The 27,474-nt window shown below is 43.0% G+C and overlaps 1 protein-coding gene across 1 annotated transcript in view; it reads right to left on the bottom strand.

The window, feature by feature from the left end:
• Positions 1–27,474, bottom strand: part of Vn (membrane-bound neuregulin protein vein) — a 403,465-nt gene that overhangs the window by 137,037 nt on the left and 238,954 nt on the right. The window contains exon 2 of the mRNA XM_076805822.1: positions 2,729–2,891. Coding sequence (XP_076661937.1) covers positions 2,729–2,891 — 163 coding nt within the window. The remainder of the gene's footprint in view (positions 1–2,728; positions 2,892–27,474) is intronic.

Here is a 27,474-nt window from a genome sequence, read left to right on the forward strand (position 1 = left end):
CGGCATAAATAGGCGAGGGGAGACGAGAATGAAACGAAAATAGAGAGAGCGAGCGAGCGAGAGAGAGACAGACAGAGAGAGAGAGAGAGAGAGATGGGAACCCCGAAGACTTTGTCGAAGTGGAGGAAAAGGGTCAACGGTTTCCATTACAATACGCTCGGGGCTGGCGGTTCGTAGCTCGCTGCGAGTTGCGAGTTGCGAGTTTCGAGTTGGAAGCGCCACGCACACGAATACATCATCTTTAAAGAGTAGCGGCTGAGAAACGAGAGAGTCTTGCCAACAGTTGAGTCATCAGCGGGGAGAGGGTCGAATGGTCGGCTCTGCTCCGCTCTACTCCGCTCCGCTCGGCTCCGCTTCGCTCTTTCGCTATAATCGTTCCTCCGTGGATAGTAAACCGGCCGAAAGGCCGACTGAAATTATTACCCGCGCGCAGGGCCGTGCCGGTCCACTCAGGAGCCCATGATGTCCACGTAGATATTTATGGACTGTCAATCGGTCTCATACTTTGACTCTAAAAGCAGTGTCTTCAAGAACTCCGTAAGGCCAAACTAATTTTTTCAGTGAAATAGAATTTGGAAAGTTTTCTTGGGGTTTGTAGGTTTCAACAAAGATTTGTTGCGCTAGTTAATGAACCCATCAATCTAATTTTCACTGGAGATCACAAATAACACAGAGGATAGAGTCTAAAGATCGAAATAGGTTGCATTAATGGCAAATCGATTGCATTTGTTAATCTTGTCCAAGATAAAGTTAAACAGTCCTGGGTGCTTGGAGCCAGTGAAACTGAAAAATTATACTATGCAAAATGTTTCAGTGCTCCTGGTATAATCAGACAAGATACTACGTGGAAAGATAAGTCGAAAATGTGGGATACAATTTATTCATACGAAGCACCATTTCCAAGAAAAACAAGTTTCGCAGTTCATATTATACGCTCGCTATTCAGTAGGTACTGGTTAGCGTGTCTGTTCGTGGCTGACTGTTTCTACTTCTTGATTTTCAAACTCAATTTTCTCGGGAACAAAGTCCCGTATGAAAAAATTTCATTCTACACTTCTGGCTTGCTTTTTCATGTAGAATCATCCCCTTCACGGTTATATAATGAATTCGGGGACGCACTGTCAAAAAGGAACAACAAATTGACACGCGTCAGAGCGTAGCTCAACAAATCACAGAGAAAATAGGTCATTTTCAGGAATTTATTACGTGGAAAATGAATGACGTAGAGCTGAAAAACCTGCTGCATCACGTTCCTGTGTGATTCAATATAGCACACAAAAATTTTCTGCATGTTTCATCTAATGGTGTGTCTCCTGCATGACTTTGATTGACTAACTCATTAAAAACTGTTCCTTCTAAAAATCGTCCAAAAATTAAAAAACGCAAAGATTCGAAAAGTGAAGCGAATATTTCAGTGAAAAATGGTACAGTGAAACCATTATGGCCGTAGACACTCCCCCGAACAATATTAAGTAACTAAGGATTCTTTTTTCATTTTCATTCTAATCAATTTTCCAAGCACCTCGCAGGTGATGGAGTCAATTAATAGCATGTACAATAAACATTACGAAACACAGCCCGCAGGAAAAATTCGTCCGGCATCTTTCACCATGTCGGAACCCATTGCAAAAAGTTTCTCATCGACACATCACCAGCTTTCCCCGCAATAAATTCTTAAAAATCGAATTCGAATCGCCACGGGGAGGCACGGGCCGCAGATCGAAGGATCGAGGTAATCACCTTGATCGCAAGAGCGATCGATCGCAGGAAGGCACGCGACGTTCGGCCAGAAATCGATGTCACGCGAGTATTATTCTTGGCAACGATATCAGAGACGCGCCGAGTTCGGAATCCGAAGAGAGAGAGAGAAAGAGAAAGAGAGAGAGAGAGAGAGAGAGAGAGAGAGAGAGAGAGAGAGAGAGCAATAGAATAAGAGAGAATGATACGATGAGGTACGAGGCGAAAGGAAGCGGCGAAAGTTCGCGAGTCGTTGAACGATATCGTTGCCAAACACGAGGCAACTTCGTTAAGTAGGTATTAATGTATATATCGAGGATGGCAGAGAACGAAGAACAGAGACAAGAGAGAGGAGAGGAGAGAGAGAGAGGGACTTGGCAACCCCGATCGGACGAATCAATCCAATTCCACGGCATCGTTTCCCCGCAGCGAAACACGTAATTTCCGCGTTTCGTGAGAGACTCGAAATTGAAGAGTCGGGGCCGGCCGAGAGCCGGAGAGCCGGGGAGCGCTCGGCTGCCATTAACGGCGGCTTCGCTGCATTCTAACGCGAGCCTGTGTTCCCCGTAAATGAATAGTTCCGAGCGCGGTCGCGACAAGTCATTATTCGAGCACTTTTCCGTGACACGGATACACGCGACGCGACGCGACGCCTCGTCACCGCACCACCTTCTCTTCTTTTGCTATTCTCCTCTTTGCTTGTCAAAGTTAGACTCTATACGCCCCCTCGAATTTCTCTCCCTACTTTCATCCCCTTGAATCTCCCCCCCCCCCCACATTGTCCCTTTCCCCTCCGAATTTTCTCCCTTCAATTTACCCCCTCTGTTTTTCCCCGTTCCTCGAATTTCAACCCTTATTTTCTTCCTCCGTTCTCAGATTTTGATAAGGGTTGTCCACCGGGTACTTTGGCGTGGTGAATGCTAACCGCTGCTTGACACTTTCATTGTCGGAGATTTGTAACGTTGCGAATCGTGCGAAAATTGTTGCTCACCGTTTGTGCTGAATCCTGAGGCCTCTGCGAGGGTGCAGGGGGATGCCGTCTTTCAGCCAGTGTACGCGAGGGGGTGGAGACCCCTTCGTTCGACACACCAGCTTCACTCTCTCCCGTAACCTGACTATCGAGTCTCTGAGCTCGGACAACGTAACCTCCCGAACTGAAATCAGAAAGGAAACTCATCGAATACCACCCTTCATATAAAATTAATAAACTAAAAATCTAGATTTGAGATTGAACGTGTCTGAGACGGCTGTAATACAAGACCATTGCCAAATGAGTAGATCGTATGCAAAACAGTAAAAACATTTCAAGAATCTAAGTAGATTTTTATATTTTTTGAATGACTACAGTGAATTCTCGATATATGTCAACATAATGACGTTTATCATCCAGGCCTTGGCGACATATATACAGAGAAATCACTGCATTTAGCTCCTGTCACTTGAAACTAATGCAATTTTCATTTTTCATAAAAATTCACAGTCTAGCAATAAGTAGAGGTCAAATGTACTGTCTACTTATATTTCGATAATTGGGGGCGTTAAAAGCATATTTGCTACCGGGCGCGGTATTAACCCTTCGCGTTCGCACTGTCTTCTCTAGGGGAGCATCGTAAGTCTGTTCAGTAACTCAGGTGTTCCTTCAAAGAGAATATGCAAAGATTGCCAGCGATTATGGAAGCTACGATCGGAGCTTAAAGAATTTTTACTTCGTCGAAACCGTATTAAACATGAGCCAATTAAATATCAAACGAAATAAAATTTTGTCAGAGAAAGAGAAAAGTCTGCAAAGCGTTAACAACCCTTAACAATCTCCTTCGCAATCGTGCTCGTTGAAGATGCTTTTTGTTCGTTACTAGATTATGCTGAATCTTTGCGAAGTGAAATTTCCAAAGACTCGAGTTGGACAGAAGTTCGCATCCCCCAGAAATGATCATAAAATGATAATGTCGAGTTTAATTCCACTTGAACATTGATTTTCTCTGTCCCGCTCGTGTTTGATGCAAATAAACATCCGCGATCTTCATTCTATGTTCAGAATAATGTTCTTCATTAACAGTTTGATTTTGGCCCGAAAGCAGACTGTTGCTCTTAATTGTAACTCTACTTGTTGAAATGTACAAATGAATTTAATATCAACGGATCAAACGAACGTTGATTGTGGTCCAATTTAATTCTGAAAATGTGAATGTCCGAATTTCCTAAACAATGCGCAACGTTTAATTACTACGGACAGATGAATAGAATTTCTCTTATCGGTGATCGAAATAGTATAAGTTAGAATTATTGCTAGTGCAGAGAGCATAATGTAAGATGTTAGGTTTCGGACATTTCACCGATTTCGTTCTCGCGTAAACGTTACCCGGTCTCGTTATTGCAATATTGACGCACACGGTTATGTGGAACAATTAAAACACCACGCTAAAACAATTTAGTGCAGCTGCAACGGTCCGCAACACACCTAAATATTCAAAATTAAATGTTTTTAAGGTATGCCGCAATTTTATTGGTCGTTATTGTATATTTCATTTGTTATTGCGTACCGCCATTGTGCGGCGTCGTCATAAATTTTTGAGGGTTACATTTAAAATAATATTATTATTAGTCTGCGGATTTTATGCATTCATGGCTGCCGCGATTATCAAAAATTCCACGGCGCGCGGAATTAAATAAAATCCAACAAGCTGAATTAATTTCTATTTGATTGCCGGTTACTGTAAATTAGAGCGAACGGAACACGGAATGTTTGTATAAACATCTGCAGTCCCATTGCATATTATTATTATTGTAAAACGGGGCAGGATTGATGAGGATTCCGCTTTCCCATTCAATTCTGCGATTTCTCAAACTAATGGCGGACGTTTATTTATTCTTCGCGTACAGTTGAAACGCATATTTTGTTTTCATACAAATCAGTGCAGTTTTCACAGAATATATTCTGTGTATTTACTTGCCTCAGTATACATTCGCAAACCGGTATTTATACAAATCAACGGTTATCAGTGCAGTTCTCTTTACACTGTAGTTTTAACCTGGTACACCTACTGGGATCTCTCACGACGTCAATAAAATCCCTCTAATTTTCGCCGAAGTATTCGAGTTTATCGAGTTTCTTCAAATTCTTTGGAACAATCGGATTATTTAGTCTTCAACTGCGTACTTGAAGATATCCGAGAAAATCTACACAGAATTTTAGGAAGCTCCCATTAATACTGCGTGATCCGAGTGAACACCGTACCACTGAAGGGTTTAAATCCTTTAAATTGTAATAGAGATGGTATTGCCTTCAAGAGGGGAAGAATATTATTTTCTCGCGAATACAACACGACGTTCAAGAAACATTTAAGAGGGACGCTCGCCTGGTTCGGATTTCACAAGACGATCCTCAAAGATGGGATCCTGCACAAAGATCCACGGTCCAGTCACAATGAAGGTTCGCCCACTTTGAGGAGCTGGTGTCACCGGCGGGCTCCAGGGCAGGGTTCAAGCATTTTGTTGCGCGCAAAGAACGATCGCAGACAATAAACTATTCGTCACGGGCAATGAAAGAGCCGGGTAGCATAACGCGGGCACAACGAGAAGCGATTACGAGGAAAGTTGGCAACGATGTGGCTTCCTTCGCGGGAAATACCGAGGCGCAATGAATTTCACGGCGTCCGAACCCACTCCGGCGAATGAGAATTTTTAAAGCGGCCGCTTTCGAACTTCTGCTCCCCCTCCCCTCCTTATTTCTCCTCCTACAGTTTTCCCCGTAGCCCTTTCCCGGCGAAAGTACGTGTCTCGAAGTTTCGCGGAAAACTTCCGGCGAAATCTCGACGGAGTTTTAATAAAGTTTCCGTGGGTCGTGCCTCCCGCCGTCAAAGGAAACGACTCCATGAGGGTATAGATAGCTCTCGTCGTCCGGCAGCTACACTAACGAATCTATTTTTCTCGGACCCGGGTTACTGCATGGAAAGCTCCGGGAAAATACGGGAAAGTATGGGCCGAAGACAAACGCTTGCGATCTTGGTTTTTTAATTCGCTCGGAGGAAGCGGGAAAGAGAAATTTACGTCTCTTATCACATAATGTAACGGCTGGTCTGATTTTAACCAGGGATCATAACTGTTATAACCGAAAAGAAAAAATGTCATGGAATAACAAGTATTTCATCGACTAAAATCGTGTTGGTTACATTGAAGGATTAGAAGTAACCGAAAAATTTTTCTCTTGTTGGTAAATGTTACCGTTCAGAGAAATTCATTTCGATCACTTACAACAGTTAACAACGAGAGAAATTTATTTCGATCGCTCGTAACAGTTATTGACAAAGGAAACTTGTAATAGTTATTATTAAATAGTACAACTTTCAAATGGTAGACAATCAATTATTGAATAAATTTTTTATTCTTAACATTAATTGCTACAATCAAAATTTAATGTGACAAACGTGAGTTTTTCCAAATTTTCTCCTGACAAATTATACCGCAAATCCGAAAAAGAGTAGAGAACTCAGTAATTAAATAAGCAACTGAAATGAATTTTAATAATTTCAATAATTATTATGATTTTAACACATTATTTACTGGCGATTATTTCTTCAGTTTATTCAGATTATTTCTTTCAGTTCAGACTTTTTAACGGATTCTTCAACTCATCAGCGTAATACAATAATTTCGTTTGGGATTGTTATGTGAAGGATTATTTATAAGCACCCTTTTAACTCTCCGTATGCTATGCCGGGATATGCTACACCGTCAATATGTAGTACAGTTTGATATATGTACAGATGTTTCTTATTTCGAGATAAGAAAATCGTTATTCCCTCTTCTTCTTCTTCATTCGAAATGAAGGTCAGAAATGACTCCGGCGTAGGCCTAGAACTCACAGGAGTCCGAGGCATAATTATACAGCATAATCATTGAAAATTGTGTCAATAAGCTTCCGGTGTATAAAGTGTTAAAAGTGGTACCATGTACCATTCTCTCATAATTCGCTTTAACAAATTGAAAATAATATGTCAGTAGTATTAAATCTTTTTCATTTGTTTACTATTTAAAATAGTGCCTACTAATTTTTAATACACATAAAGTTCGCAATTTAACGACTACCGTACGCAGGTTCTAAATCGCCAATCACCTCGTTAAACCTAAACAGTCATTGAACGACTCCGGTTCGCGAAGTGGCATGGCGTGGCGCAATGTGCACAAAGTACACAAGGTACACAATGCACACAAAGTACGCAAAGCACTAAAAAATCGAGGGTTCCATTTATTAAGCGTGTTTAAAATCGCAGCCTACAATTTCCATCAATTACCAAGAGATGCTCGGTATCGATACCGCGTGGCAGCGTACGGCGCGGCAGACGTCGACTTCTACCACTCTCAGCAGACTTTTACGGCTGGCTAAAAGTGCGCGAAAGGGGCCCGCCGTTGTTAAACAGTCATTACGCTCGGTCGGAGCAAGGAGAAAAGGAAAAAATTAGTAGCCCGGCCGAACCGTTTCCCCGTTTCCTTTCATCGTGTGGCATCTCGCGGGACTATAACCTCCTGGCGATTTGCCTTTTAAAGTCGTGCCGGATCGATCCTCGAGACTATCGAGCGGAAATGGCGAGGTCGCGTGCCACGGGCCCCCGTGTTTCCATTGTGAACCGTCAAATCTCGAACCTACGCATTCGAGATACGAGCTGACGCCCTTCCGGGACGAGTCGGGACTAGACGGGACTAGATGGATCTAGGCTTGATGGATCCAGACTATTCCGCATTACCGTCACCGGCAGATACGAGGCCCCAGTCCAGGCTTAGGCTGCGGATATACTTTGCTCTCTTTAAATTCTAATCTAAACAAGATAAACCGAAATATTACTTTACGATTTATTTTAGATTAGATCTTGGCTCGAACCAAACACATTGGCTCGTTGCATACGAATTATTATTCTTAGACTGCGAGATAAAAATTTTCCATCTGAATTCCAACAATTCATTTTCCTTCTTAATATGTTCAATAGAATGAAAATAATTAAATCCTTCCAATGTTTTCACTGTTTGAAATGACAGCTACTCATTTTCTGTCATAAATCCATAAAATCCGCGGTCTAATGATTAAATAAAATTTAGCACACAATTTGCGCATACTGGATAATATTGGCTCGGTATTGGATAATGAATTTATCTATTGGAATGCATTGAAGACACATCGAGGCGAGCAAGATGGCGTTAAGTACACGATTGTATCGATCGTAAATCGTGTTCAGTATAACCGCAGCCTAACGCATCGGACTCCGACGAAGCCGTCGACGACGACTGCGACGACGACATTGATGGAAACGTATTAAATGCCCGAGGCGTTCTCGCTGCGACTCGTGGAACGTCCCGGATAATTCGAGCGTCGCGTTTCGGCTCCAGTCCCGAGGGAACGGTGTAATTACGGGCAGCACGCTAGTCAAAACGTTGTGCTCCGACAAGAGAGAAAGAGAAAGAGGGAGAGAGACAGAGAGAGAGAGACAGAAAGAGAGAGAGAGAGCGAGAGGTACGGACGATGTGTGCGCTCGTGAAAAATTGCGAGACGCCTGCAAAAGAAACGCCAAGACATCGGGCGTTTCCGTTGTTCCGGTAATTTCGCCGGGGAGACCAGAAATTGGAAACGCACGGTCACGAACCCGTAATCGACTTCGGCCGAGATTCCATGCCCCCGAAAACCTTTTACGCTCGTCAGATAATTAAAACGCTTTCGAGCGTTCAGTTCCATTCCCATTCGCCGCGAGCGAGCCCCTAACCGACTGATCGAACGATCCACGCTACGTCGATCTACGTCGATCTGTGTCGATCTTGCCTCCAGCAGGACGGAAACCGATCGTCGTACTGGGATTCGTAAGATCGTTCACTTTCGCTCAAGCACAATCATGCCCAAGAAATATTTCTGCCCATTTTTGTTGGAAATTTATTCAAGCTGATTTTTCGATTGGTGCTAGCAAATATAAAATATTAAAACTAATATAAATATTAGTTTAAATAACTGCTTAAATATACAGTTTTAATGACGAATAATATTTTTTCGTATGAGGTCTTGTTGCCGAGAAAATGGAGTTTAAAGATCCGTCGGGTCGCGTGCTTTAGTGTACGCAGGAAGTAGAATCGGGTGGTCATGGTCAGACGCGTCAGACGATTCGTTCACGAAGGTTCGGATGAACAAATTTTATTCTTTATTTTTTTCTTATTCTCTCATAAGGAATCACCTCGTGATTCAAAATACGAGGAGGACCTCGTACATTCATAAAGAAGTGTGCTGTAGTGGAGCTTAATGCATTGTTCATCTACTAAAGCAAATGATATTGTTGTTTGCATGAAATTGCCACTGATTATTACACTACAGATTTTTCAATCTCCCGAAAATATACTTGCATAGTAACTGCGGATTTTCATGCAAAATAAAAATCTTCTGCATCGATTACAACAAACAGGAGTTAACAAACAAACTGATTCCTACTCCTCATCGTTTTAATAAGTTGACAATATTATGATATTCTAAAATTCTAATGTTTTCACTGTTTTACTGTGATAGCTTCTGTAAATCCAATATTTTCACTGTGTGTGTGTATAAATAAATGAGAAATCTGGTGCTACGATTATTTTTAATTTCTTCTTTTTGTGCATCTCGATATTTAATCAACCATAGAGTATCATATTCGTTACTATAATATTCGTTACTTACAGTCTTGTTACATAAAAGACAATGTTCTCAAAATATTTCCAGTATTAAAAAATCGTTGCCCAGTTTCAGCTGCAGTAAAAATAAAAACCAGCGACAGCTCTTTTGAAGTCGAATCGAATTCAGTAACTTCACTTTCGACAGAATCGATGGTGTAAATTCGCTTACACCGTTCCCGCGTCAAACGACTCCCACATACAATACTGTGTGCAATACGACAGGGGTGTTTAAGTATAAAATGGTCTGTCCTATATGCAACATCAGCCACGCTAATTGGCACCGTTTGTATCTGGACTTTGGTTGACGATACAAAAACGGTCGTACAGAAAACTGTTGAATTCTATGGAAAAGTCTGTTTTTTCTGTGAGCTCACATTTATTCATAAATGCAACGATGCACCCGAAAAAATACAAGCGCACTTTTTGTTTTTTTTTTGACAAAAATTCACGATTTTTCTATATACGGGTCGACTCGTTGGAAAAGTCAGTGTAAAAAAAAGTACTGCGGTGCAACACTGTAAAAGTTATCCGTTCGTGAGATATTTGAGATATGTTTTTTTTCCGACCGTGGCATTGATTAGACGAAAAAAAAACAAATGAACGTTCGTTTATATTTCTAATATTTACCAAAAACGGACGCCTGATATTGGTCAACATTTTGATTGAAAATTGTATTTCTGTCCCTAGACGGATCATTGTGCGAAATAAAAATGTCGTTCAGTGCAGCGCACAGGAACCAATTAGGAACTTCTTTCTTCCGTTAATATTAAATCAGTCGTGGGGATGGACTGGTATTTTATTTTAAAATAAATCAAATTATGGAAACGCTTCTAGGGGAACATCGAATAGATTTCAATACTGAAGGACATATTATAATGAAAACCGTACAAGATAAATTCGATCTTCTCATTTTTATAAGGCAATACACACAGTTCCAGCACTCGGTAGTGTGGTATCGGGAATATGCGGGCACCCGGTACATAGTTTTAGGATATAGACTTTAGGTGTAGACTTTAGAGACACTTTAGAACAGGCATGCAGCGAAGGCCGGAAAAAGGCCATAAAAAGGGAAAGCGACAGTGACCAGCGTTAGATTGCGAGCGACGATGGGCCTTCGGCCCATTGACGATGTTCATGCCCATATTTGGGCATGGTGAAAACTCCGGAAGGGGCGAGCGTGGGGATGAACCGAGTCTTGCGAGATGAGGGATGAGTGAGTCGTAGCAGTAGTCGTTGTCTGAGAGTCGTGTCCGAAAGTTGTAGAGTAAGTTGTAGGAAGTTGAGGGTTTTAGTTGTATAGTTGTCATCGTGTAGTTTGGATTAACAGTTAGTAGCTAAGCGCGCATCTATTGTATACTTAAGTTTATTTCTTTCGGTTCCTTAAATAAATAATTAATTATACGTGATACCACAGTAGTTATTGACAATTTTATTAAATCCCAAGCAAAGCATCGACACTCTTGAAATCGTTTAATCTTTCCACTGTTTGTCATCCGTCCATTTTCGACATTAACCTTCCGATTACTGGGACATGGAGTACTGTGCGAGGGTCATTTTTGACTCCGATATTTTACTAATATGGACGCGTTCATGGTTCCTCGAGGAACCATGAATATACCATGTTGACGGTCGCTCGGGACTTGAGGTCATCAAAAACATTACATAGATACATGTTTGAATTTTCATTACAGTGAATTCTCGATATATGTCAACAACACGGGTCTTGCCAGCATCGTACATCGTCCAGGAGACATACCCGAGCCATGTTATGTTTACACTCCTTGGCGTGCGAGGCCTCTCAAGCTTCGTAACCCCCCACAGGTAGTGCTGATAGTTTCGCGACGTTCATCATCCAGGCCTTGGCGACATATATAGAGAAATCACTGTATATACATATTGCGTGTAGCGTTTTCGTTTTCCATGTAGATATAAGGAAGTATATTATATATAACAGCATCGTGATTTATGAAAAAATAATATTTATTCAATATTTCTATTGCACGTGTAACATGTAGGCTGGTTTGTTGATTGTACGGACATCGAACAAATAGATAAAAATATTCGAGAATAGATACCAGAAACATGAAAACTTTTCCATATAAAATATCTATTCGCATCTTGCCGCAAACTTGTAAGCTATCCGCAAAGTTTTGGACCTCGGAGAACCAAATAAAAAAAGGGCCGCTTTAAGATAACAGATATAGGGACGCACGCAAGTGTCTCCGCCGCGGAAGAGGTGAAAATGGTGGTGGGGTGTCTATGTCACTGTGTGCGTGGCCTGAATCCAGCGGGTCAAAAACGACTGCGGCACAGTACTTGGAGGGTTAATGCAGAAAATCCATAGTCGAATCGCAATAGCCCGTCGAGTAACACAGTTTTCGTCTCAAGCACTTTCCCGTAGCTGTGCGGTGCAACAGATTCGATTAAAAAGTTTCGCGACACAAGGAAACATCCACAAATTAGTCGGCGTGTAGAAATAGTTGTTCTTCTGCGTCCGGGAAAAAGCACTCGTCGCCGGACACGAGGAGAGCGCGGAGCACTCGATCGCGCGCGCGAGGGAGAGAGAGAGAGAGAGAGAGAGAGAGAGTGGACTGTTTACCGTGTCTCGGGTTTCAAAAAACATGCGTACCTTTCGGGATCGGTTTCAAGAGGCCAGTCGGGGCAATTGTACACGTTTGCCCGTCGCTCGAGAGGGCGAAGAGTGGTTTGCGAGAGGACAGCGTAGCCTCGCAACCCCGTTCAACAATCCAGCTTGCGTTTAGCTGGGGATTTGTCCGCGTCGTGCCGCGAAGAATTTGATAACGACGACAACAAGAGGAAGAGAGAAGGAGGGCGAGAGAGAGAGAGGGGATGGGGGAGCAAGTGGCCAGAGAATTCGAGTGAAACCGACCCACCCCCGAAACATAATCTCGGTTGCAACGTAATCGGTCCATGAAGTCGGCACCGCGGGCGAAAGGATCCGATTTCACGCGAGGAGATTCGACTTCGCTGAATACGAGTTCGCAGAGGGAAGCATCGTGTTTCAGGTATTTTTCAATTTGCCCACGCGACGCCCCCGACCCATAGAGTGCGCTCAAGAAAAGCCCCGAACCACGGTTTCGAATTTAATTGTTTAAAGAATCGGATACCTTCGAACATTATTACGTTAGTAATGTGATTTTCTTTGCGACACTTTCAGCAGCACGCTCGTGACAATTTTCTTATCGAAATGACTCCAAACAGGGTACAATTTAGATCGTATTTACTCGTTTAATTCAGGACACTGTAGGAGCTCCATTATCCGAATTAGAGATTTCATACACGTGTATTCGAAAAATTCTTGGCATTGCATTGTTAAGAAATTATTTTTAAAGATTTGTGAATCATTCTTGGGTACCCAGTGGCTCACGCTAGATTCTAATACAAGTCCACAAACGAATCGAAAACTGTACCAACTATTAAAATTGATATTGCATAAAAATTCCTACTATTACACTGTTTATTTGAAAATTTCCTAGGATTCCATTGTTGACAAATAATTAAAAAAAATTGTAAATCAATCTTGGGTGCCCAGTTGCTCACGCAAGATTCTAATACAAGTCCACAAACGAATCGAAAACTGTACCAACAATTGAAATTGATGTCGCGTCAAAACCGTCTGATTCCTCGTATTACACTGTGTATTTGAAAGTTTCCAGGATTGCATTGTTGACAAATAACTAAAAAAATTCTAAATATATTCTTGAGTACCCTGTGGCTCACGCAAGACTCTACTGCAAGTCCACAAACGAATCGAAAACTGTTTGCTTAAAAATTTCCTAGGATTGCATTGTTGACAAATAATTTTCAAAAAATTGTAGATACATTTTTGGATACTCCAAGACCGTAATGAAGGTGCACAAACGAATAGAACAAGTATATAAACAATTGAAATATATATTCGATTAGTTCGTAGTATATTCGAAGAGTTCACAGGATTGTTAAAAAACAATGTTGAAAAAAATTACAAACATATTTTCGGGTACCCGGTGGCTTACACAAGGCCCAAATATGAATGACCGAACGAACAAGTTTGAAAAGCGCGAGAGTTTCCAGGGTGAATTTACGGGCCGAAGGGAATTCCAGTGGAACAGGTCGGCGCATAGTCGGCCGGCGTCGCGCCGAGTCTATGGTCGGCCGTTTAATTACCATTTTTCTCGGTGAATCGTCCGGCCGCAACGCGACGGTTCTGCGGCAGCAGGTTCGGGGTTTTATCCATCAATTCCGGGGGATCCATCAGCCCGCGATTATACCAGAATTCCTCGGGAGGCTATTAAAAAGCGGAGAACTGTCGCGGCCGGCCACGGGATTAAGTCGCGGGCATATTAATTCGACCCCGTGGCTAAAGTGCTTTTACGCGTCCCGGCTCGAACGGCGCGGCGATGCGGCGATGCGGCCAGATCGTTAGCCTGCGAAATTCGCTTTCGCGGCGAGAGGATTTCGCGTCTAATTCTCGAGAGCGCTCTATCCGTTCCTGAAGTATTCGAACAAAATTTCTAATAAGAATGACCAACTGATAGTAAATCCCCGAATAAACTATTCGAACGTGAATCATGATTTGAGCGATTTGTTAATTTAATGCGAAAGAGAGGTGAGAGGAAGTACAAGGAAAGTGGACCGGAGACTAGGGAAAGAGAGAGAGAGAAAGAAAGAAAAGCGGATATTCATGGAATTCCCATGTTGCCGGAGGCCGCGTGCGGTTCCCGGCAACGAAACGTCGTTTAACGATTAGCCGTGGTGAACTGGCGCCGAAATTCAAATTTAAATGGCACTCGCGGGAGAGACCGGATCGTCGCCGGGTTCTCCGGGACCCGAATTTCTGCTGGAATTGCAGCGCATCGCGGAAAGAGATCCTCATGCGGAGTCGTTAATCCCTTCGTTATTTTTGACGAAATAGCCGCCCCTTGGTACCGACCAGCTGAAGCCGCCTAATCCCAACCATTCCGCTGAATTACGAAGCGTTCCACGTCTTAAATAAATCGCTCTGAACGCTAGGTTTATAGTATGAGCAAAGTAAAACGTTTTCACTTCTTGCATACCTATTCCTACCGTGCGCGGTCAAAATGACCGGTCCTTAAAAAAATGTTATTGATAACACAATGAAACGTAGATAATAGTCAATTTGTTGCTGCATGAATTAGTAGATGAACAACTTCCATAAAATGACGATACAAATTTATTTTTATATACAGGGATTTCTCTATATATGTCGCCAAGGCCTGGACGATAAACGTCGCGGAATTATTCCCACTACCGCGGGGTATACATAACACGGCTCCGGTATGTCTCCTGGACATATATTTGTTGACATATATCGAGAGTCCACTGTAATTTCAATTATTTGCTATGAAACCTATGATACCGTCTCGTTCAATAAGGCGGCTCATTTATTTTGAGTTGGCCATGCTACATTGCGAATAGCTTTTCTTTTATACTAATTGTTTAGGTTTAGAAGGGGTATTAAAATAGAAGAGCTATTTAAATAGCATAATATTATCTCTCGCGGTCAAATTGACCGGTCGCGGTAGGTAGGACAGGCTACAAATATTTCTTGAAAAAAAAAAATTAATAAACCGACAAGTAAATACTGAAAAATACATTGTATACATACTCTAAGAAAAGTAAAACGAGAAATAAATACTGAAAAATACATTGTATGCATACTCTAAGAAAAGTAAAAGGAGAAGTAAATACTGAAAAATACATTGTACACATACTCTAAGAAAAGTCGTGAAGATAAATAGCGATGCGATCATGTTATATGTACGAAATTGTACGCAGAAGTTTGGAAAGGTCAATTTGACCGGCCGTGGCAGGAATAGTGTTAATAACTTGGAAACAGTACGTGTCTCTGAATTCTCTTAATCCCTTCGGCATTTTAAGTTGCACCGACCAAACGAAATCCGCAGTGATAAATGATGATAGTAATTGTAGTCAGTATTAGACGACGGAAGGACGTCCTGTAAAAAGTAAGAGGGAGGTTACTAATGGTTAGCGTTGAACATTGAAGGTGATTGAGAATAGAAAAATTCGAAGCCCGCGTTTTCTGTTGTCGGGCAACGTGCGGTACGCGTGGAGAAAACATTGGTCTTAGGGTTTTTCGCTGGAACCCATTTCCTGGAGTCGTTACCACCAGGAAAGACGCGGGGTCCTCGGAAGATAATGGCCCGGAACGGATACTCGCATATCCCGTATTCCTTGGTTTTCTCGATCGATCGGTCGGTGAAGAGGAAGAGGAAAAAATGGCCGAGCGAAAGTCTGTCGGGCGGCGTGTCACGGGGCCGCTACGAGGGATGAAACATGCTGAGCGACCGGCGAAGAGAGCGGCGAGGTTGATTAATGAACGCGTCCCCGAAAGAGCAAAATAACAAATAGCGCGTTGCCACGTTGCCCTCCGGCTGACGCGATGCCCGAGAGAGAACCGAACCTCCTCTTTCCCCCCTCTCTCTCTCTCTCTCTCTGGTTCTCTCTAACTCTGTCTATCTGACTCTGTCAAGGGGTGGAGAAACGGGGCTGCGGCAAACGGCCACGCTGGTTGCTTGATTCATAGTTCCCGCGGTGCACCGACGGCTTGTGACGAGGCGCAACGTCGTGTTAACCATGCGACCGATCCTCCTCCGTGCCTTCGCACCGCCAACCACCCTCGGTAATTGATTGTCACAAGCCCGCAGGTCCCGGAGCCCGCCGACCTACCTTTTATTCGCCTGATAGCTGACGGCTAAGGGTTAGACCACGGTTATTGCCGCCGGCGACGGAGAGCCGTCACTTTTCCAAAGGGACATCGAGGGTCCTTAACAGGTAGGACATGGATTCTCAATCTTTCTTGAATCGCAGTGCCCCTCTTCAAGCTTTCCTCCCCTCTATACGTTCTACTCCCACTTGCGATGTTTTATTCGAATTTTTAATTCTATCTCTACCGCGATTTTGCTTATACCTATTTCGACTTCTTTTTAAATGTAGAATCACTCTCTTGTCGACTGTATCACCAGTTACCGATTATCCTGTATATTCAAGGAAGTAGATCTATTGAATAATTTCCCTTTCTTGCATCCTTGCAGTCTCAATCAATTTTCATTTAAAATTAAAAAATTTTGAATGTACTTATTTTTGTGGAAATAATGTTAAGGGCTGAAGCATAGATTCTCAATATTTCCTGACTCACAGCCTCCCTTTCGCAAGTTCACTTTCATTTAATTGTATCGCCTTCGAATACAGTGATTTCTCTATATACGTCGCCAAGGTCTAGACGTTAAACGTCGCGGAATTGTCCCCAGTACTGCGGGGTATTGCGAAGCTCGAGAGGCCTCATGATACACGACGCTGGCAAAACCCGTGTTGTTGACATATATCGAGAATTCACAGTATTAACGTTAAGTTCTACTTGTGCATTTCTGCTTCTTAATCCCTTCAGTTGACAAAAAACTGTGTCTATTATAATGTCTCGTCTATTGTGTTAAATTTTTTTGCTCCCCGGTAGATCGAAGGATTAGTTTTCATGGTCAGTCGGCGAAATCAATGACAAAGCGAATCCAAAAATCCCCAGATACACCAAAAGACCGCTACCGGCGGTAATAAATCTGGAACGCAGCTCGATTTTTGTAGTATCCAACAATAGACTGGATTTTCGATAACAAACTCCTAAAAAAAGAAAAAATCGCTCCGACGCATACAGAATTTTGTACACGCTATAGGAAAATTCTTCGGCTACCACTCGACGCCACACACGATCAATCAGGACAATACCGAAGTAATGAAAAAGCCGACGTAGACAGAATTCGACAGAACCACGAAGCGAAACTCGCACCAAATGAAATGCGACTGACAAGAACGTTTGTAACAGAGCATATTTGGATTGGGTGGCCCTTGACATCATTCCTCAGATTGATTCTCGATATAAAATGCCAGATTTAGTCCCTTTCTGGATGATTTGTTTAAAGGAAGTTCTACATACGCTCCTAATCGTGCCGGCATTGTGCTGTATCTGTTAAATTCCAATTAAAATCTCTATTATGAATTTAACACTTACGAAAATCTATCGGAGGGTTCGTACAATTACTAAAATTCATATTAATTTGCTAAAGGTAGTCACGTTACGATCTTGTTTATATCAAATATAATCAAATTAATGTTGACAATGTTCGTAAAAATTGCAACGGCTCAGTCTTCAAAAATACAATCTAAACCGGCTAGAATTTTTAATTGTCAAAAAGATGTAATTGCTTCACCGTGTGAAGTTAAACTGCAATTGTGACTGAAGCTTCTTTTTTGCAACGACCCTGTAAAACTTGATGTACAATTTTTTCGGAGTGGCTGTTTTACGGTCCAGTAAAATCCTCTTGGTGTACATTATATTATTTTAAAGTTGGCAGTATACCTTGCACTGAGAGCCCAATAAAACAACAACAAAAGCCGTGTACGAACTTTTAAGGGGTCGTTGCAATGGGGAAGCTTCAATCTTCAAATCCACGGTAGTTTCAGTCCCCAAACAAATTTTCCAACGTTGCTAAATCGTTTAAAAAAAAAAAAATAAAAATGAAAAATTGATTATAAAAATAGACGTTTAAAGTTTCAAAACAAACCCAGATTCATCGTTCCTCGGTTCTCTTTTACAAAAAGATCGCAACAGTGTAAATGTCGGAGAGTTGTTAAAAATCGCCAGTTCAGTGTTCAATCATTTTCCATAGCCGCTGCGAGTAATTAGCGAGCCACTAATTACGAAGTACTGCGAACAGCATTGGGCAATCTGCGTGACAAACATGATCATCCCGGAGCTTCAAAAGAACGAACGACGATATTACAATGGGCGACACAACGGAGATGCGTCTCCCTCGGTGGATTGTTAAACGCATTTTACTAGGACAGGGGGGCGCGATGTAAATCGGAAGAGCTTGCGTATTCATCGATATCGAAACATCGCTGGTCGCCGATGCCGTGTAATCGTGACGGTACACGCACCGTCCGGCCGAACGTCAAACTCGACCCAAAATCCTCCATCTCTCTCTCTCTCTCTCCCTCCCCTCTCTCTCTCCCTTTGTTCCCGTGTCTCTCGATTCTTCTGGCAAGCCGTTCCCGTTACAGCGTAATGACGCGTCGGCATAGAGAGATTCGCGCGTCGTTTGTTCGCGAGCACGCTCGTCGATATTCAAATCGGTGTCATCGATTGCCGGCCGTGTTATTATGAGTAACGTTCCGTGTCGGAACTGTTTCTACGTTCCCTCGACTATCTGGAACTGTCTCGGCTCAAAGTTCCTTGCGGCCGGAAAGTTTGTGCTGTGCGAATCGCTTTTGAAGCTGCGCGTACTATCTTCGGACACTTATCCCGGCAACGAAGCAGTGCCAAATTTTTGATACCCCGGGTTTTCGCATAAACGGTAAACGCATTGTATTTTCAGAACAAACCAGTTTGGAAATTCTACAAACCATCTACTCTCAGAACGGCCATGTCTGTGCCTTATTATTAGAGATCGCAGGCTGAGACTCGTAACCTTCTACCAGAGACGGTAGAACCTCGATTACATGAATCTCTGATATCGGAACTCTCTATTATCCGAACACGGTTACACTGGCAACAGTGATTCCCACACAATATTATTCATTGTACAAATCAGTAAAGATTGGATCTGATAACAGTGATGTCATATCGATCCATACTCAGTGCTGTTTATTATTAAAGTTCTTATTCAATCACTACACCTACCGAGTATTAAAAATGACTGTGTTGCCTATGTATATAATACAAGCTGGAATAATAAAATTAATATATTCCTATGAATGCTTCTTTATAATTTCAATAAATGTGAACCAAAAAAACTGAAACCGATCATTTGGCCGGCAGGGGTAGGTTCAGTGTTGAACAAAATATTTATTTTGCATAAAAATCCGCAACCCAGACGCATTTTCGTTCGTAACACCGTGGCCAGGAGGCTACGCAGGTTCGATATCGAAAAATGCGCGGTATCGATCACGACCGATCATGGTTCCCGACCGCGAATATCGTCGGCCGATCATAATTCTCCTGGACGGCGTGCTAGCACAGTTTTGCGATGGATTTCGAGCCGGGACGGCCGGGGCTCTTTGCAAAACAATTAACGAGCATCATCGACGTGGGATGACTCTGGCCGTTTGCACCTTTGTCCGACGCGGCTAATCGTTTTCGGTTCAGAGGCCGGATCGCTCGGCATTGTCGGCCCCGGGAATGCTTCCGGTCATCCGGCCTGTAATTGGCTATGGTGAACGCCGGTCAGCTGTTCTCGCCGATCGCTGATCCCGGCGAATATTTCATCGCTGCTAATCGCGCGATGCAAGGCCCTTTATTATTCGCTAACGCCCAGCCTCCCTTAACCAATCTGTTCGCGACACGTGCGCTTTTCATACTTCTCGCGGACCCCCAAGTCTCCTTTGACCTTCGATGGGGCCGAAGTAATCTTTCGGTCAACCATTTCTCATTAAATTTGCAATTCACAGTCTTGTAATACGACAACGTTTTCTTTTCAGGGGACAGTTTGGTTTTCTAGACCGTTTTTAGGAATTTCTTTTACGAGTAATATCGAACTTTTTACATTGGGGTTTTGCACACATATTTGCTGGCATTTGAAGTACGTGTGTGATTTTTTCCAAGTAGAAATATTTAAAATTTCACGAGTTTTGTATTTTTGTGTAGAGTAGGTTTTGAAAAACTATAATACAGGCATTATTCTGGTGTTAAAGACCGATTGGATTTTTAGCAATATTTTTCAGGAATGCAGTATCTGAAGTACGTGTATGATCTTTTTCAAGTAAAAATATTCAAAATTTCATGAGCTATATACTTTTTTATAGAGTACGTTTTAAAGAATACGGGTCGACATTATTGATAAGGTATTCAAATTTATAAAGGGGAAATGCAGTTCCAAAATCTGCAGATCAATCATTATTAATAACGACGATCGCTTTTGCAAATCAGAATAGGTCGAACTCGTGCGAAAACGCATAAAACACGGACGCTCTTCAGAGAAGAAACGGCGGGACGTTTGAATCCTAAAAATCAGTCGGCAAGTTTCCGCTATAAAAAGAACTTCCATTATAAAGCCGCGCGTTCAGACGTTCTCGAATTTCTTGGTCCCCGGGAAACAGAGATCTCGTAAATACACGTGGATAATTGCGGCCTCTCGTCTGAGTCCGAACTAAAACTCAGCCTGACCACAACTTTCCCGGCCGAAATTCCATTATAAAGTGCACGTTCGCGGACGTTTACGATATTCTCGGTCCCTTCCCCCTCCAGACGGAAAACACACCGGGATCTCATAAATACGTTGCGGATAATCGTGGACTTACAATCGCAGATAGGCATCGATCTATTCCAGGTCGGGCAGAGGCGAACAGTCGCGTACGATCGTTAACGGGAAAATTAAACGGCGCCCGGGGAAAAGTTGTCTGATTTGTTCCCCGTAATTCAAGAACTTGCCTACTAACCGTAAAATCCGGCTCTCGGAACTTTTCCCGGCACCGAGACCAGGAGAAACTCCTTCTGCCCGTTCGTTACTCGCGTCCGTTCTAACATAGAAACCGGTCCGGCGATCCTAAGCGCGCGAATGCGATTCTTGGCGAATTAGTTTCCGCACTGATTTTTCGCCCGTGCACGTTCGTAAAATCATGGTACAGGCGGCCAGATGTTAATTTCACCGGCGGAAATTAGTCCAGGTAGAATAATATTTTCTCGCCTCTTTCTTCGTCCAGCAAAATAAAAAAACAATTGGAAATCTGTGAATGTTATACCAAACCTATTCGGTTAACATTTTGTGAAAACATTCTTCAGACTGTTGTTTAACTAAAGGGACAAAGCGATTTAGGTGAAAGATTGTTTATTTGGGTTGACATAGCTGTAAAATTCACTAGTTCATCTAGTTTAATGTAAAATATATGTTAGATAACATCCTACGGGGATATATTACCTCTGTACATCTTTGCACCTCTTTGTGATGACTGCGTGAAAATGGTTGCCAAGTCTTTCTAGTTTAACTTGTGTAACTGAATTTTTTAGCAAATACTACTGAAACATCGTGTTACAAGATGTATATCTTGATCTTCTCATAAAACTCATTTTTTTATAATGAAAAATTGTCGAATGTCGCCTATTTTCCAACAGTCATGCATTCTTCAACTCGTTGACATTTCAACCCGCTTTTCTCAAAAACTAGCTGCCAAATCAAAAAATTTTACTCCTCTTTTTCGACGTATTTTTTTCTGTAGAATTATCGTGTCGCGGCTTGAACCATGATTTTAGGGGTTCTCCGGGTAAAACGGGGACAGAAAGAGTGAGAAGTCGCGCGAAATATTCTTGGTCTCGTGCTGCTCGAGGTTCAAAGGGAGTGGAAGTTCGAGGAACTGCAGCCAGAAATTACTCCGACATCTTTGCTCCGCCGATTAACAATAATAACGAAGGCGGATGGGGGAGGAGGGGGGACAGGGTTTTGTTTCGAAGTTTCGGCGGAGGACTTGAATCGAGGCGGCCTTTGCAAGAGCCAGGCTGCGAGTTCGAGGCCGATTAATTTCCGACTTTTCCACTGCGCTTTCCAGAGCTGTTTCGCATAATGATCTCAGGTGCTCGACGAGTTAACGAGTGGGCGTAAGAAGATTACAGGTATTCGTGTTCGGAGCCTTTTCTTCGGCACCGGGATAGTAATACTGATGGTCGATTGATCCCGTCAATCATTGTTATTCTTCCTTGTGATTTTCGGGTTTATTTTACACTCGCGTGCCGATCCGCTGTACGTAGAATCAGGGATCGGGTACTAACTCTTACGCGAATCTAATGCAGGTGTGCAGGCTATAAAAGTGTAGCTCGTGGTATACACTTAAGACTGCGGATCGCTTTGCAAAATATAAATTATTTGCAGTAAACATACAGGAACCAACTAAAAAATTAATTCTCCCTTTAGTGGTTTCATTGAACTGGAATATATTGACATTCTTCGATTCCCTCAAACCTTCCCTTAAACTTCTTTCATTTTCTCCATGAATGCATAAAAGTTTCATGCGTTTATGACAAAAATTGGTAAACCAAATGCAAAACAGGAACAGCATTTCTGCAAAATAAAACTTGCATTGATTGTCGGATGCAGAAGCTGCATGCATACACATCTATTTTCTTTTTCAAAAATTTCAATGAGTTGGAATTAATGAAATTTAAATTCTTCATTTCCAACTACAGTGAATTCTCGATATATGTCAACAACACGGGCCATGCCAGCGTCGTGTATCGTGCAGGAGACATACCCGAGCCGTGGTATGTTTGCATTCCTCGGCGTCTTCGTGGCCCCTCACGGGGTGTACCCCGCGGTAGTGGGGATAATTCCACGACGTTTATGATCCAGGCCTTGGCGACATATATAGGGAAATCACTGTAACGTTTAATAAAAAAAAAAATCGATGTCTACGCAACTCCTGCATCCGACGATTAATGCATAAAATTTATATTTTGCATAAAAATGCGCACTCTAACGCCTAAACAACACAGTACTCGAACGAAGTGTTTAGGGGCGAATTTGTGGAACCGAGACGAACGACAGACGAATATAGAGCGTTCTGCAGCCAAGAAAAAAAGGTTCTATCGCACGTGCAGCCCGGTGCACGGTGGGGTTAAGCGTCAGGTGTGCCAGAATAGGGCCGGCATCAGTTTCGACAAAGGAAACCGCAATATTTGCGAGGCGCCGCGCCGGCGGAAACCGCAACGGCCCAGGTCCCGGGCGCTGGTGATTCCCTTTGTTCCGTGTCTTCCAAAGTTCGCGAGGCCGACTTGCCGGTTTATTGGCGCGGTAAAACAAACGTCGATCCACCCGGAAAACGGCGGCTTGTCTCCGCGGTGGTTGATTAACGCGACCGGAAACGCCGCGTTTTAATTAACGCCGCGATCCTAGACGTCTCGGCCACGAGCGTAGAACAGCTCCGAGAGCATTCCGACGTATCGACGTTCTCCCCATGAGAAACCCCATTAAAAGGAAGAGCCGTCCCGCGGAAACGAGAACGAATGGCAGCCGCTCCGCAAACTATGCTCATAACGCTCCGGGTTAGGCACGCGGTGTCTAATCGATGGTCTGTAGAAATGAACCGTGGCCGTCGTGGATTTTGGGCCCCGTGGTGTGGGCCTGCTCGCGTGCAACGGTCGTCTAAGAGTTCCGTTTCAACGAAAAAGCCCGGCCGCTTCTGACTTGTTCGGTTGGCTGACTTGCTCGCGTAATCTCCTGACGTCGACCTAATCGAAACCAGCCAAGAACGGCCGCCTGACATCGCAATTTCTTGCACGAGAACGTTTTCATTTCTTCGAGGACGGATCTGGGCCAATCCTTCGCACGATTTTCTGTTGGCTAACCCGGCTGCTATTGTTGATACATCCAGTTTTGTTGCTGGCTCAACCCTGTTTTTGCTTTAAGGTGCGATCGGCTGCAGGAAATACGTCAGTCGTTCACGCGATTTCTAGAATTGGCAATGGTTTTCATTTGAGCACTGGTAAGTACAGTGGTCTACAAGGGTGAGGCACTTAAAACCGATCACCTGAATAACTTGGCTGCTATTGGTGATAGGAAACAATGCATCAGGCCAAAATTATTTGGTATCGAGGGGCTGATGTTACTAGTGTCTTGACAGGTGGAGGCATCAAGGAGATATGAAGGTCACCTCTGTTTTTTTAATCGGAACCACATATTTTTGAACTCCTACGATTGTAGCCCTTCTCCAGACAATTTCAACGATATAGTCATTCAAGGTTATTCAAGGTCATAAACGTAAAAAAGGAGGAAACATATGAATTCACTGTGAATGCTACGCAATGGGATATTTTCCTTCATTTAATTTCATTTAAATTCAAAATGTAATCAAAGTACTTCAATCCAAAATGATCTGCTACAACAGATGCAAAAAGACATGCGGGAATGCATGAAACGAGCTTGTGCTGCTATTGATCACCGCACGCTTTACTGCGTAATGCAATCATCAGTGGGCGAACCTTCAGACGCTGTCTTTCTGTGGCTCGTAATCATTTTTTGCATCTGTTGTAGCAGATTATTTTGGATCGAAGCACGTTGTTTACATTTTGAATTGACTCGGATCGATTGCATTAATAAAGCTGAAAATATCTCATTACGTAGCATTCACAGTGAATTTATATCTTTCCTCCTTTTTCACGTTTAGGACCTTAAATGTATCTCCTTGACGCCTCCACGTATCAAAAATAATTTTGGCCTGATGCCTTTTTCTTATCACCAATATCAGCCAAGTTATTCAGGTGGTCGGTTTTAAGTGCCTCGCCCTGTATATTATAGAATAACAATAGAGTATTACATATTATAGAGGAATTATAGTATAGACTACGGAATCATGTAGAATCCAGAATATCCGAGTTCAAAGTATTGCTTATTAAATTTCTTTGTACTTAATCAATTGCTAAAAATGTAAGTGCCGTACGAGACGCGAACAGTATCGTTTCGTACGCGTAAAAAGAAAGAATAATATAGAATGGATATATCCTAGATCGGTAGAAATGTTTGGTTTCGTTGAAATAGTTTGCGAAGTGTCGATTAAAGAGATACTAGAAACGATTGACTACATCTCTCGCTGGAATAAACGCTGGAATGAAGAGCCTGCATTAATCAAGATCCAATAAAAAGATTCGCGAGCAAAGAGAATCTGCAAATTTCCACAGTACTTCGATCTCTCACCATACTACTCCTGTAACTCGTATTATCGCTGTCGAAAGACAGGGAACATCCGCAGCAATAAAGGCTCGGTATCAATCAGGATTCTCTTAAAACCCCGAGCGAATAGATTCGCCCTCGTTGCACGGCGCTTCTACCCGGCCGTTTCTCTGCTGCAAAATAAAAAATCGCTCGGGCGATTAAGCCACAGAGCCCGAACCCGAGTAGGGCCGACAATCGAAAACGAGGATCGTCCGAGGCGTCAGCCCGCGATCGATCGCGGAAAAGACAATTCGCGGGGGTTATCCGTACGATCTAAATTGCCCTGCGCGCCGGTCGAACAGCCATAAAGACGAAGATGGTCCCTCTTGTCGCCCTTCCGCCTCGCGTTTCCTAGATTTGTCGGGACGAGACGGGACTAAACGCGACGGGAAGCGCCAACGATATCGAGCCGAACGTAACAGCGGCGCGTTTCGAGCAATAAACTTCGCGAACGAGCCGAAGGGAACTTTTTCTCCGTCCTCCTCCTCCTCCCCCCCCCCCCCCCCGCACGATTCCTATAATATCGGCTTTTATTCAGCCACGGTCCATAAAATCGGAACGGTTAATTTGTCGGAGGGACAGGAGACAGACTCTCGAAAAAAGGATCGAGTTATCGCCCTGCGAATCGTCATTCACTGTAGACGGTGCTTGGCAGTCGAGCCTCTCCGGTTGCAGTCTGCGCGGTTAAAGACAGAAATAATTCGGAATAATAGCTGGCGATTCGACGATCCATTAATTTGATTTCGCGCTCGCGATCACGAGAACGCGATCGAGAAATTGTTTAGAGAGACTATGCACAGGGTGGGGCAAACTTATTTGGCATCGTAGGGCTCATAATCGGATATCACTAAATTCTTGATAAGTCGAGGAGATATGAAGGTCACCTCTGTTTCTTTTTTGTTTTCAAATGAAACGGTATGGGTTTTTATTTGCATTCTGATAGTGTGTTTCAGGACGAATATAATGACCTATTACGAAGGTCATTCAAGGTCACTCAAGGTCAATTGCAATAGAAAATTAGTGAAAAGCACGCTTGAAATACTTTTGTGCCATTTCTGGTTGTCGGTAGAACGCTCTTGTGATTATTGATGAAGGTCACAGAACGTAAACAAACATTCTATATTTCACTTATCTGCACTGGCTTTCCCACTAAGCCATGTGTTAAAATGCATAGGAAAAAGTTTCCATAAAACCGCGGGGCAAATCAAATCCGTTCATATACAGTGTGTATATAAAGTGCGATAAGAAACGGGCACGATTTATGGAAATAAACGGGGAAAAAGAACTCCGGTATTTCTGGGCGGTCGCGATGCATTATCTCGAAGACGTCGATGTCTGAGTGTCGATTAAAGTCCGTGTCTGAATATCCTGTGCTTGTGTGTGTGTGTGAATTTACGTATATACAGGGTTTCCCGTCGGTGTGGCCGGTTATTTCCATTTCGTCGCCGTTTGTCGATACTCGTTAACAACGACAAATCTACTTAGCGACTTAATCCGACACGTCGTTGCGATCCCGATACCAGCCGGCCCGTAATTTTATAATAATTCGCCCGCAATTTTTCATCCGACAATTTACGGGCGCCGCTACACGCCAGCGATAGAGCAAACGGGAAGAAAAAGAGAGAAAATGGAGAGAGAGAGAGAGGGGGGAAGAGGGGGAGAGAGTGAGAGGAGGGATATATGAAATGGAGGAAAAAGGAGAGAGGCGGCGACCAACGTCGAGCCAGCGGAAAAAAGAGACGAAAAAGGTGAAAACGGTGGCCGTCGCGGGGGTGGAGGGGGATCGAGGGTCGCGCGCATAACTGTAGCGCGACGTTCGATAAATTGCCTCGGGTTCTTTTTAGTCTGCCGCGATATTTTATTTACCGGGAAAATGTATCTCTGTTGCGCGCGTGCCGCGGGAATCGGTTTAACCGGGCTTTTTCGGGAATCCACCCAACCACCGGCAGAGACAGGCAGAGCGCTGATTTTTATTTTTCTTTCTTTTTTATTTCTCTCTTTTTTATTTGCGTCGAGCACCTTGTCCACCGCAATATCGTCCAGTGATATCCAATCTTGGGAGCGCATTACCCTACGCCCCGGAACTGAATTAAAAATTCTACAGGAGAGAGTCAAATATCGACCTGAAAAATATGAGCTTACATCGGTTTTGCCTAACTTAATAACTAGACAATTTTCATAAAATGCGAAGAGAAAGTTTTCAAAAAATGCCATATAATATAGAATTCGATAGAATTGAGTGCGATTTTTCTTTGTTTTTAGGCTGAGGAATAAGATTTTATTTGATTACACTTGCTGTCTACGAAAATTGGAAACTGCATAAACAGCA

The sequence above is a fragment of the Halictus rubicundus genome, chromosome 2 (genome assembly GCF_050948215.1).
Source record: "Halictus rubicundus isolate RS-2024b chromosome 2, iyHalRubi1_principal, whole genome shotgun sequence".
Classification (NCBI taxonomy): Eukaryota; Metazoa; Arthropoda; class Insecta; order Hymenoptera; family Halictidae; genus Halictus; species Halictus rubicundus.